The sequence below is a fragment of the Notechis scutatus genome, chromosome Z, assembly GCF_049901735.1.
Source record: "Notechis scutatus isolate UNSWTSFEM ecotype Mainland chromosome Z, rNotScu1.2, whole genome shotgun sequence".
NCBI classification, from domain to species: Eukaryota; Metazoa; Chordata; class Lepidosauria; order Squamata; family Elapidae; genus Notechis; species Notechis scutatus.
The window spans coordinates 46,020,623-46,034,967 of NC_142025.1; the positions used below are offsets into that span (position 1 = coordinate 46,020,623).

Sequence of the window (14,345 nt, forward strand, 5' to 3'; positions counted from 1 at the left end):
GTATTGTCCCTAGTGAGAGTTACAAGCTGCGGATACTTTACAAGGGAAAGTTTTTCTTTGTTCTACTCTCCTTCCTAAAGTGACAGCGGAGAAAAAAAAAACTTTTTTGGCTGTGAGTGGGAAGGGAGAGGAAAATAATTGGAGCAAAATTTGAAAATAAGGAGAAGATTGCCTAGAATTGCAAAGAGTTGTTAAACATTAAAAACTTCCAAAAATATATTTGAAAAGGAACTTTGTGATTACTTTAACCCCAGAAAGAGAAAGTGAAGAAGAAGAAGGTATCTAAAAGAAATAGTCTGTTTGGATTGTTTGGTGATTTTGGAACCTTTGAGAATTACTTCTGATTAAAACATCTGGGTGGTTGTTTGGAAAAACTTTTTCTCTACACAATAGCATCATCTGTGGATGGATTGAAACTTATATATCAAAAATATGAAAGAGAAAAACAAGGAGGGAAAGATGGTCTTGGCACTATTTTTCAATACTTAGAAATGGTGGTTTATACTTATGTGAAGCAGAATGAACAACAGGATGATGGGGACAAAGAAGAAGAAGAAGCCATCTTTGATGAACAAATGACTTTGATTGGAGAAGGGGAAAAGCAAGAGAAAAAGGAAAAGAGGTCTTTAAGATCTGAAAAAACAGCCCAAAAAGAGAAGAATAAGGTGAAAAGGGGACATTATGTTAAGAAACAACAGAAAGGGGGAAAGCAGAATAAAAGGGAGGTGGAGAGACAAGGGGTTAAAGAGGACAAGGAGAAGAAGAAGCAAGGGAGAAAGGAAGGGATGAGAAGTTCTAATGGTGGGGAGCAAGATGTTAAGAAGCAAAAGTTTTTCAGAGATAATGGATAAATCTTATTGTTAAAGGGATTCTAGAAAGGTACATAAGACTGCATTTTTATACCTGTATTTAGAAGTAATCATAGAAAATTAGAAATAATATGTAACTTAAAATGTGATAAAATATTTAACATAAACTAGTGAAATTTTTGTTAAGAAAAAGGGAGTACTGTAATGAAATATGATTCAAGATTGTGATGGGGGGGGGGGGTAATAATTTTTGGAAAGTATAAGTGTTCCCACAAAGGCATGATATTTAATTGAAATGGATAAAATGTTTAAGATATAAATGATTGTTAATATTAATGATTAGAATATGGTATATTAGCGAAATTTTTTGTGAAATGAGAGATTTGAAGTAGAAGAGGGAGGAACATTTTAATGAAATATTGAGCTATAATATGTGATGGGGGGGGGGGGAATAATTATGGAAAATAGGGCTCCCATAAAAGTATGTGATTTAATTGAAAAGCAATGAGTTAAACGTTTAAGATATGAATGAATATCAATACTAATGAATAGATTTGTATTATTTTTTGATAACATAGTATAATTTTAGAATGTACCAGACAGAATCCCAATGTATGTCATGTGTTTTATATTAAGTATTATAAATATAGGGGAAAGAGATAAAGGCATCATACTCCATATAGTGTACAGGAGAAGTCTTTCTTCTTTTTTTAAAGAAGAAAAATAAATGGTTGGCTGGAATAGAACAGACAAAGAATAATAAATATGATACGAATTGAGAGGAGATAAATAAAATAAAATAAAATTGAGAAAATTTAAAGGAGAGGAGAAGTCATATAGAAAATTGAAAATGTTAATAAGATATGAAATGGTATTTAAAAGGAATATGAATTTGAATTTGTGTCTGTACCAAGAGTTATAACCCGGGACTAAGCAACTTTCAGAAAAGAGATTTTTTATGCTTTTATGTTTTGTGTTTATGTGTATTTATGTATTGTCTGTCTTGAAAATAAAATTTGTTTAAAAAAGAAAAAAGAATGTTTTTAGAGGTTCACTCCTAGTCTTGGACAAGGTACAGCATGAAAGCATATATGTATTCTATCTGAATCAATGCCTAATTAAAACATATGGGGGGGTGCTTCAGAAAGGGAATACAAAGTTATTTTATTTCTTTAAACTTTTAAAGAGTTATATATATTACATTAAATAACAATAGAGACAATTTTTCACTCTTGAAGTCAAGAATTCACACTTTTTCCTTGCCCTCCAATTAAATTTGTTTTTTTCTTACTGCAGTTTCTGTTTCCATCATCTTTCCCTGATTAGCACCATTGTATCCCATATTATTTTTTGAAGATGTAGATAAAAACAAGTCTCAGGCCAAAGCAGGATTTGAAAATATATACTCTGATTGTGAGCAGAAGGCCTGTCTGTTTAGGCAGGGGTATGTTTTGATCCTACCCTGTATTTTTTTAATATTTACTGATATTAGCCATTAAATAGACTGACTAAATATCTATTTACACAAATCATATTGCAAAACTGCTATTCACATCTGTTTGTCATTTATGTATCTGAATATTTTCTATTACTCCTGTCCCTTCTGTTCCTTTCCCTTAACTCTAACACATGAAGGCACTTAAAATAATTAAGGTGGTTCTTTACCTCAGAAAACTGTTTTGTATGCATGTCCACAGGTTAGTTGTTGTCATTTTTCTCTTCTTTGCTATGCCAGCTGTTCTCTAGGGTTAGAAGAAAAATGGCGCAGTTTCAAAGCACAATATTTTTGAGAGCTTTATTTTTAATTATTTTTTGGATGATGGGAGGAAGTAGATTAAGATGGATTTTTGAAGTGAGGAGAGGTGATGTGAATATTGCCAAATGTCCCCAGCCAAAACTTGGTTTTGTACATATTTCCAGATGCCATTTCTAAACAGAATTCTAATGTCAGGACATATTTTTTTCTTTCAGAAATAACTTCTTTAGCACAGAGATATTTTTGTCATACAGGTGTAATACTAAGTATTTTTAAGTATGGTTATTGAACAAGCTACAGTGATGAATTTGCATATCATGATAAGCAAAAAGATGAACTATATAGCTAAATGTCCTCTGTGAATGAACCTACTATGAATGGCATTTGTAACCTGTTGATAGTGTTGGGCATTCATCTTTCAGCTCCAACAGCTGAGTGTGTTATATTTTTCTTTAGTTTTTGAAGATTAAATCTAGGATATTGTCTCTGGACAGAACTATTAAATCATGGTCTCTAGAAACAGGAATTCATTGCAAAGGCACGGTTGTTCCTGCAGTCCCTGTTCTGTAATGTATTATTCCAGTGGTCCCCAACCTTTTTTGTACCAGGGACCAGTTTCAAGCACAAACACTTTTCAAGGACCGGGGGGTGGGGGGGAGAGAATCCGAGTTTGGTGGTTTGCTTGCAGACATTTTATTACCTGACTAGGTAACATCTGATATTGTTACCTAGTCGGGTAATAAAACCACCAAGTTCAGGGAGTGCCTCAGCCCTGCCTCCCTCAGCCCCATCCCTCAGGTGTCTCCCTCCCTCCCTCAGGTGTCTGCCTCGTTCCTCTCTCAGTCGCTCTCTCGCTGCTCCACCAGCCCAGGAAGAAACTGCTTCAAAGAAGCCGGGGGTGAGTGGCTTTTCCTGTCGCCGCAGCTCCTCCGAAGCGTCCGTATACCCCCACCCCCGCCCGCCAGCGCGCGGTTCAACCCAGTGCTCCGTTCTGCCTGCCTGCCTGCCTGCCTTCGTTTGGGCAGCTTCGGCTGATAAAAAGAGGCGAATAGTTATTATTCTCAGCCGAAGCTGCTCCCAAACAACCAGACAGGCAGGCAGGCAGAACGGAGAACTGAATTGAAGCACACGTGCGCGGGGCGGGATGGGGGAAGCGGGCGCCGGAGGAGCTGCGGCGACAGGAAAAGCCACCACCACCCCGGCTTCTTTGAAGCAGTTTCTTCCTGGGCTGGTGGAGCAGCGAGAGAGCGACTGAGAGAGGAACAAGGCGGGAGGAAACCGAAGCTGCTGAGCCAGAGAGCAGGGCAGGCTTCGGTTGCTTCCTCCCTCCCCTTCTTTCATTTGTGTCCTTGATCCCGATCCCAGCAGCATTCACCGAAGGCGAAGAAAGCCGCCATTTTTCTTTGCGGCCCGGTACAGAGTGCTCCACGGACCGGTACCGGTCCATGCCCGGTGGTTGGGGACCCCTGTATTATTCAACTTGCATGTGTAATATTCTCTCTGAATTATTTGGATAGCTTGTTTTATCCTGGAATCATGCCAACTCTTCCAACTGTAATTAATTACTTAATAAAACTGCCCTGGTGTCTCAAACAGGACAGTCAACTCCAGTACCTATAACTACTGAAGCATTTTGTTAGCCAATCTAAATAGGAAAACTTTCTCCCTGATCCTGGATCTGGTTCTAATCTGTTGATTCATATATTTAGTAGCTTTCATGTACATTTAACTACTAACATGGATAGTGTATACTATGGGAGCATCATGTTTCCACTCAGTTTCCCAAAATGTAGCTTTTTCTCTGCATTTATACCTTATCTATCACCAATTTTCACTTTCAGGAGTTGCTAAGGAACCCCGGAATACAATCTGTGCAAGATTTTTATTCTGAAGAGAGAGTAGTCTTTTCTTGCTTTAAATTGTCTTCTTAATGAAATATTAAGTGCCACTAAAACCTTGTGCTGGCAGAATGATATGGAAATGGAAAAGCTGCTCTATATCAAATCTTATTTTGACCATGGTAAATGAGAACTCTCTTGACATGTGTAAAGATATGTCAGGGAAGCTCAGCACTTATCCAGTGTGGAATGAAATATGTCTGTCCTTAAAGAATCCAAAATCTTGCAGTAAAAAAAAAAAAGAATTGATTTTCTTTTATTTCTTAGGGAAGGAAGCAATTATAATACAATGAAAATAGTTTATTTTGAAAACTATACATAGAGTTATAAGATTGATTAATACTTCCTGAAAATTTCAAATGAAAAATTGAAGTATTTCATCAGATGTCATAAAAAGTTAAATTGGCTATCCTTTATATTATGTTATTGTGCATTAATATTACTCATCACCATTCTGAAATCTTCAAGGCTTTATAACATCTATGGCACATATATATTTGTGCGGAGGTTCTACTAAAAACAGAACTATAGATCCTGGAGAGAATTTGATGATCCTGAAGTGGGACCATTAGCAAAGAAGATAGTTTAAAGAACAATAAGTTAAGAACCTAAAGCTACTAAAAGTAAATCATATTATCTTATCCTAAAGAGTAAAAAGAAGCCCTATAAAATGCATGTTGATAGAATGGCTTACTTGCATGAACCATTGTTTTTAAGATGGATATTTTTTGTATTGTAGTTCTGCATTTTTCCTTTGTAGGGAGAAAGTTTCTTTCTTTCTTCAACTATTCGCACATCTTCCTGTATCTTTCATTTGTAAATCATAAACTTCCATTCACTTTTCTTTGAATTTCTGGAAAAGCGTTGTTATGTCTCTTATTTTAGCTTACATAGCTGAAACAATTAATCTTGAGGCATATACATTAGAAAGGTAGGACAGTAATTTTATATAAGTAATTAAAATAAAAATAAATAAATACAAATTGTTGAACCTACATATTGGAAAACATATAAATAATACCATGGGTACTGATACAAACATTACTGAATGAATAGAAGAACATTGGGCTGCTCTCTTCTCATTCATTACAGTTTCTGGATTATTGCTTGGTAGTATTTATATTAAATAAACATGCATATAAAAGCAAAATATTTTTGTACTTGAGAAGTTCTAAATCAGAATTTCCCAAGATTTCCAGCTTTGTGGATGGGTGAGGGGAGGGGATGGTTCTGTGTGAGCCAAGTGAACCAAGAACCAAGTGTGTGCGCAGCTCCATTTTTGTGAGTGATGAGTACACGAGCCTCCACTTAAATGGAGCATGTGCACACATCAGCTATTTCTACAGCCTGGTTGCACAGCCCACTAGCAGACTGCAGTCCACAGGTTGGAGAACCCTGTTCTAAATTTTATCTATCTGTCTATGCCTGTGTGTCTGTCTGTCTATATCTGTCTGCCTATCTGTCATCTATGTGCTTTGATTATCTTAAACATTTTTCTCTAGTGAAAAGATTTCGCTGTATTGTTTTGTATGAATTAAATAATTAGGAAAGGTAGCCTTTTTTTCACCGATTAAAAAATCATGTTAGCACATCTTTATTTGACATTCAAGTAAACTCTAAGGTGATAATAATTTTAATGATTTATTAGTTTTGATGCTGTTCAACTCTATAGCTTGTTCATTAATATGGGAGATACATGTGGCCAGTCAGCAGTGGTTTTAATTTTATTTAATTTTATTTGATCAGTTAAATTGCAAACAGATTCTCAGCGTTTATATGGAAGATTTTCATCCAGATTTGTCATTTTCCTTTTCATACACACATACCTATATACACACACACACACTGCATCAGACCTATCTGATAGATTATAACCCATAACCTTCAATGAAGAGATGTTTTGCAGTAAATTGATATAGAACAGTGATAATGAGAAGGAGGAAGAGGAGAAGGAGTTAGCTAGCAGTTCCTAGCCAACTTTGACCTATCCTAAAAAAGCAAAGCCCGGTGAGGCCTATTTAGCATATGAGTGGGGACAATAAAGCAATTTTAATGTGTCAGATGGGAAAGAAGACAGTGGCAAATCGCTTCTGTACTTCAGGCAAGAAATTTATACGGACATGTCCATTAAGTCACTAAGAATCAAGCTCAATTAAAAGAGATTTTGGGTTTATAGTTGTGAAATATTTTGAAGGATTATGTTTTATAATACATCATACTTACTACTGCATATATTTGTTGATAGATAGATAGATAGATAGATAGATAGATAGATAGATAGATAGATAGATAGATAGATAGATAGTCAGATAGATAGTCAGATAGATAGTCAGTCAGTCTTTCTTGCTTGGATTTTATAAATTAGATGCTCCAGGGAAAGTCATGTTATTTGAAATTTGATTAGTTGGCAGTTCAGCATAGAAATAATTGAATGTGGCTGATCAGCTTCATCCTATGAAAAAAACCATCCCTGGTAGCATTATTAATCTTTAATCATGGTGTGGTTACCTGGAAAGTATTTTGAATTTTTGTTTTTGAATATTTATAAACATAAATATCCTGTAGATTAAGAATATAAAAAAGTTGATAGTGAACTTCTGTTGGAGTGAAATGACTTCATTATAACACAAATGGCTATCCAGAGTTAATTTTGCAAAATAAATAAAAATATATATTCAAGGATGCATCTGAATTTTCAGATAAAAAAACTGAATAATAAATTAAAGATAAAAGAATAGCATCTGTTTGGTATTATTTTAAAAAATAAGTAACAATCACATTTAAAGTTGGGTTTGCAAATCAGGTTTTGAATGGAAAAAATAGTTTTAAGTGAGAAAATATTAAATGAAATATTTTAAGAAATTCAGTTAATTAGAAGAAAATAATGAAAAAGTCTGAATATAAACTACATACCATATTTTATGGATCTTTACCTACAAAAGTGTTTTGCTTACTATTTGTTATAATACTTTAGAATGATAACATTTGTGAATTTTCTATTTTTGGTTATTGCTTTGATGGCTACGTGCCAAATCAGTGTTGATTCTTAGCATTGTAGTATTATTGATTATCCTGTTACATCTTACTTTTATTATTTGTATAAATTAAGGTGGTGAGCACACCTAATATTCCTTCCTCTTTCTATTTTCCCACAACAGCTCTGTATGGTGGGTTGAGCTTAAAGAGAATATCAAAGTCATCCTGCTGACATTCATTCCTAAAGCCAGGTTAAAACTTATAGTCTCCCAGTTTCCAGCCTGGTGCCTTTAACCCTTAGACCAGACTAGTTCTCTCAATATAGAAGTAGAAAACTTTTTCTTGCCTTCCATCTTCCCCAGCATTACATGTATTTTTTGACAAGTAAGTCCTCACATGTATTTAAAGTACGATCCTGTTAATTGTGTCTGTAGGTTGATTTATTTAATGAACTATTTGTTTGTTTTCTTGGCTTCATTGTATTGACAGGAGTCTTCTCCAATATTAAAGTTCAAAAGTGTTATTTTTCTATCCTGCTTCTTTTAATTTCAATTAATCCCAAACAATTCATAACTTTTACCAATTCTGATTATTGAAAACTTTATTTGTTTTTCTCCTCTATTCTGTCATTTTCATCTGAGCCTTACTTCCAATTGCTGCATGATTGACACACTACTGAGATTGACAGATACCCCTTGGAGTCTGATGTTTAGAGGTCACATAAGCAGTAATAGATTCTGTTCCAGAATTTAGCATCAAATATTGGCTTTCGGTGTCAGAAGGGTTAGAGTTAAATGCCAATTAACTCTTTCTAACCTGAACTCACAGGCAAAGCATCCATGCCTTATTGGTTTTGTGCTTTTGATATACTCTCTAAACCTCATTGTGGATACTGATTTCTGATTGTGTTTTGGTAATTTGCTAACATGAATTAAGGCTCTATATTGTGTCCAAATACTCTTGTTTGAAATTGGTCAATTAAGAAAAGTAGTGCTGTATAACAGTGCTAATACATCTAAACAGCTTGAATTTGTCTTATTTGGGAAGTATAAACAACTATTAAACTTGTTATCTCAAATGTTTAATATACAATGTTATTCTTCTTGGATTGTACTTAATGTATATACTGTGGTTCTGTTTCTCTTTAGCTTGAAACATGTGATTTGTGAAGAGATGATTTGTATCAAATATCTCCATATGAGTTAAACATTCTGATGTAACCATGATAGGAAATCCCATTTTATAACCTGTTGCAGGAAAGCCTCAATCTGCAAAGACAGAATTACCTCTTTCTTACTGCTTAATGACTTTAAATGGACGTATTAGCCATTGTAATTTGTGTATAAGCTTGTATTTGCTGTTGGATTTACCCTCCCGGATGCCCTGGGCTATCCTTTTTCACTGCAGCTGAAACGAAAAGCTGGGTATATGCATTGGTGCAGGAGTGGGGCATAGGGGGTGGTGAAGAACCTGCAAGCTGGCTCCTCAATTTTTTTTCTTTTTTACCTGTTCTTTGTCTCTTAAAGAAACATTAATATAATTTTCTACTGACAGTAAAGGAATCTATAACTGGCCATTAGGGTGGCTAGATGACTGAGGCATTTGGGCTGTTGTGATACGTTAGCACTAAAACAAACACTATGAAAACCTTCATCATTCTCTAATAGAAAGGTTTCTTCTAGTTGGATATTAATCCTAAATGCATCAGCTAGATCAGTTTGATATATAGTTTTTTGCTGAATTTACTTACAATTGCAAGTGTGAGTGGCTTGACTGATCTGTGCTTTTAATTTCCAGCCAAGCAAGGAACTTTGCTGGGATGATTTGTTGAAGTGATAATTGATAGGACATCTTGCATACTGTAAAAACTAGTGGGCAATGTTGCATTTCAAATCTGCAGTTGAACCATTTCATTCATTTCCTTTTCAATAATTAGGACCATAGTAGCTTGTTGCTAAAATGCTTCTTTAGAATTTGTTTTCATTATGCTGCATTGTTATTAAGAAATATCACTCTTTAATCTTAAAAAATAAAATAAAATAATTGCCAGGCTTGAAATAAAGTGTAAAACTTCAATATTATGCTTTCCAGAGTTGGTCTCTCTGAAATGCTAATATCATTGCTTTCTCTTAAAGGAGGCCAGGCAACTCTACGTAGAATATAAAGAAACAAAAATAAAAGAGAAAGAAGAGGCTTTGGCAAGAGCTGAACTGGAAACACTTCAGAGTGAGTTTTTTTTTAGTGCAGTTTTTATTGCATTTATCCTTTCTAAAATGGTATGTGTGGGAGGCAGGGGGGTGGGTGGGTTTTCCACCTATCACAGCATGTCCCATTTTCTACACAGATGGAGTCTAACTGAAATCTAATTCTATAGATGGAGTCAGATTCCATCTGTGCAGAAAATGGGTTTACTAAGGATCAGATTAACTGCAATATGAAATTCCAAAAATTACTTCTGAATTCCTGTTGTCTTATTGCATTCAAATCAATTAATCAGGTAAGAAATAAGGCTGGATAAAACGCGCACAAATATATTAACAATTCCAAAAGATGTGACTTATATAATGTCTTGAAGAAATAGTAATCAGTTTTGTGCCTTCCTGGAGAAAAATAATTGTGGTAAACTTTATAATAGTTCCGAATGGATTTGATTACTAAGCACTATAAAATGTGCTCAAAATGATGTGAACCTACCAAAAATGATGTTATGCGTAACTTATTCACAAAAGATGTGGTCCTTTGATCATTTGAACATTTGAGACTTTTCTGTTTCATTTTTATTTAATTGCAATATGTAAACTGCTGTGTATAAAAGCTGTGAATTTATTTCTCATTTTCCTCATCTTATTTATTTTATAATTGTTCTGCATCATAAAATGCTTAGCAGTATTATTTTGCAGGTATTATTGCCTCTTAATGGTATTATAGATTTTCCAGTTTGCCCCATTTCTGTCATATTAAGGAGTAGGCAACATGATAATGTCAGGTATTCTTCCTTAGTGTTCAATTGACTCCATACCCAACTGACTTTTTAAAAAAGGTTATGATTTTTTATATTAAGCCAAAAGAAGAAGGGAATAGCAGAAGATGAGATGGTTAGATAGTGACATCAATGCAATGAACATGAATTTGACCAATCTCTGGCAGGCAGTAGAGAATGGGGGGCATCATGCTGTGGTCTGTAGGGTCATGGACACAATTTAGCAACTGAACAACAACAGTCTCTTATGAAATACAAATCCGGAAATTTGCAGAGCAAAACACTAGACTATAACATTGTAGGTTTTTCAGCCGTGCCCTTGGGCACTAGAATGATTTTTTTAATAGTAGAGAGTATCCTCTGGCAAATTGGTTTTTTTTTCTGATTAGGCATGTCCATTGTAGTTTTGGTCTTAGTAAATAAGCATTTTGCTGCAGCAGCTATTTTGTAAGTATATCTGCCATATGTTCTGAAAATGCCAAATGTGCTCAGTGCCCAAAATTTGTCTACTCCTCCAGTGAATTTATCTGTTTCCAGTCATATACATATTGTGTTAGCAAACCCCAGTACGAATTTATTTCATTATTGCTATCTTTTATCTTTCAATTCCTATCTAACCCCAGCTGGGTTTTTATTTATTTATTTTGTTTTATAGAAAGGAAAATAGGGGATCAGGCTATTAATTAATTTCAAGTATTTTTATATGCTACATTTCAAGATGGGTTTACAAATCAAAACAGCAAAATAATGAAAACCATAAACAAAATGTGACTGGTAGCTGACTGTTAGTCATATAGGGAACACAGAATAATCATCTCCAAAGAAAAACCATATTTCCATTGCTTTTTGGAAGCTGACTAAACTGGCTACCAGAAGAATCTTGGTATGGGAGTATACAGTATTCCAAAGAGTCTGATCAGCAGTGGGACTGCAGTGAAATATTAGGGAGTATTAATTGGGTTAATAATAACTTTGCAAGCAATTAGTAAATACATAAATTACTACTAAAGCTGTTGTCTGGTTTAATTACATTTTGATCCCACCTTTCTGCAAGCAGCTCACAATGACTTGACAGGGATTATCTCTATTTCTTTATTTTGTAAGGTCGATTAGCATGACAGTGAACTAACCATTCCAAAGTATAGCTGTGTAAGGCATTCTGCTTCAGGTGGTAGTTCTTGCTGAATTAGGATTATCCAACAGTAAAATGGAAGACAGATTTTGATTTCACTATATGAACAATGGCACATATCACAGTCCTTCACAGAAATAAACTTCAACTTTTCTTGTGTGGGAAAAAGTTAGGGACTCTTAAGAGAGCATTGGTGTGAAACCCATCTAATGAGAATCAAGCTTTCTGTTATCCATAAAACTTTTTGATGATCCACGTTTTGATATATGGAAGGTCAGTGGTAAGCAACCTGCTGACCTTCAGTTGTTTTGGACTTCTATTTCCTTGACCTTAATTGGCATTATTAATGCTAAGGAATTGTGGGAGTTGTAGTCAGAGGATCTCATATCTGATACCCTTTAAGTAGAATGTTCCAGAAAGTCTGTTTGCCCTCAAAAATAGAATTTAGTTTAATAGATAGAAAATGAAACATGCTTCTCTTTCTTTCCCTGGTTGTGAAGAGATCTAAAATATTTCTCTTCTCTAACGTTATGGAACCTATAATTTTGAATCAGATGAACTGTATTTAGTCTCCAATATAATTCAGAAAACTGGGCACTTTCAAGCATTAATTTCTGCATCATAAACATTTATTGCTTTTTTCTGTTTGAACTGAATTCCTAGATTGGGAGACCCCAATGATGGTCACTTATGTCTTACTCATCTCCCAATTGGATTATTGCCACATTCTCTATGTGACCTTGTGCTTGAAGAACGCTCAGCTCAGAAGCTTCTGGTGGTCTAAAGTGCAATGAATGGCACATGCAATTTGGGAAGTACAGGAGTCCTTAACTTATGACCACAATTGACCGAAAATTTCTGTTGCTAAACAAGATACAGTAGCTGTTAAATTAATTTTGCCCTATTTTACAACCTTTATTGCCACAGATATTAAGTGGAAACTGCAGTTATTAAGTTAGTAATACATCGTTAAATGAATCTGGCTTCCCCATTGACTTTGCTTGTTAGAAGGTAACGAAAGGTAATCCCATGACCCTAGGACACTACAACCTCGTAAATATGAATCAGTTTCTTAGTGTCTGAACTTTGATCATGTGACCACCACGGTTGCAATAGTCATAGATGTGAAAAACAGTCAAGTCTTTTTCCTGTGCTGTTATAACTTTGAACGGTAAGTTGATGACTATCTGTATCATGATACACTCACATAACAATGCTATTACTAGTGTTGCATTGGCTGCTAGTGAGCTTCTAGGTACAAGTTAAAGTATAAAGTATAAGTTAAGGTATATCTTTAGAGCCCTGCAAAGATTGTAACCAGATTATTGCAGAATTTATTTCCCTGTTGGCTTTTGTCACGTATTAATTCTAGCAAAGTGGATGTGATCTAGATCAGGGATCCCCAACCTTTTCGACGCCGCGGCCCGGTTCCGGCGTCAGCTGGGCGCCGCGGCCCGGTTCCGGCGTCAGCTGGGCGCCGCCATCTTTTGACGAAAAATCACTTCCGGTGACGTCACTGGAGTGATTTTTTCGTCAAATAAGCGGCGCCAGCGCTTTGGTGAGCTTTTCGGGTAGAAATGGCTTTCTACCCGGAAAAGCTCACCAGCGCTTGGCGCCGCCATCTTTTGACGAAAAATTGCTTTTTTACCAAAAAAGATGGCGGCGCCCAGCAACCAGCGGCCCGGTAAGGCTTGTTCCGCGGACCCGGTACCGGTCCGCGGACCGGCGGTTGGGGACCCCTGATCTAGATCCCTTTTGTGAAGCAGTATCACCTGTTGAATTTTCTCTGTCATACCTATCTTATTAATTTATTTTTATTTATTTAGAAAATATGTATTACTGGCTACTCCACATGGTAACTCAAGGCAGCTTATATAACATAAAGGTACAATATAAAAGAAATAACAACAACAACAAAAATAAATAAACAAACAAATAAACAAACAAGCAAACTCAAATCCCACCCTGGTGACAACACACATTCATACCAGCCATTTAATGGGCTCCATCTCGTTCTGGGTTCTCCAGGTCCACCGGCAAAATCACATAGTCAGGGCTTCCGAAAGAGAGTTAGAGTAGGCCCTATCTAATTTCCAGAGGAATGATGTTACAGAGGGAGGGAGCCACCACAGAAAAGGCCCTTCTTCTGGATCCTGCCAGGTGTATCTCCTTAGGAGACAGGACCTACAACATTCCTTGCCTCCCTGCTCTAGAGGGCATGATCTCTCAGATATCTTGGTCCCAAGCCCTGAAGGGCTTTAAAGGTGACAGCCAGCTCCTTGAATTGCACCATTTAGCAAATTGGCAACCAGTGCAGTTCCTGCAGAAGAGGTAATACATGTGTATACCGAGGTCTGCACAAAACCATGTGGGTGCTGCATTTTGCACCAACTGGAGCTTCCAGATGCTTTTCAGGGATAGTCCCATCTAGAGTGCGTTGCAATAGTCAAGATGGGAGGTGACTAGGGCATGAGTGACTGTAAGTAGGGATTGTTGGTCCAGGAAAGGGCGTAACTGGTTCATAACCCACAGTTGCACAAAGGCTCTTCTGGCCATGACTGCCACTTGCTGTTTGGGCAGGAGTCGTGAGTCCAGGAGAACCCCCAGATTACACACAGGGTCTATTTGGGGCAGTGCCATCCCACCTAAAACCAAAGGTAGTAATTCTCCCTGGGCCAAAGAATCCCAAACCCAGAGCCACTTGCTCTTGCCAAGGTTCAGTTTCAACCTGCTACTCCACATCCAGCCCCTAATAGCCTCCAGGGACTTCAAGAGGGAAGTCATGGCATCACTT

The 14,345-nt window shown here is 36.3% G+C and overlaps 1 protein-coding gene across 5 annotated transcripts in view; it reads left to right on the forward strand.

Annotated features, from left to right (window-relative positions):
* Positions 1–14,345, forward strand: part of DNAJC1 (DnaJ heat shock protein family (Hsp40) member C1) — a 137,919-nt gene that overhangs the window by 50,005 nt on the left and 73,569 nt on the right. For all 5 annotated transcript variants that reach the window (XR_015746124.1, XR_003371607.2, XM_087948324.1 and 2 more), the window contains exon 7: positions 9,575–9,665. Coding sequence is in view for 3 of the 5 variants with exons in the window: in XM_087948324.1 (XP_087804450.1) it covers positions 9,575–9,665 (91 nt within the window). In the remaining 2 variants the exon portion in view is untranslated. The remainder of the gene's footprint in view (positions 1–9,574; positions 9,666–14,345) is intronic.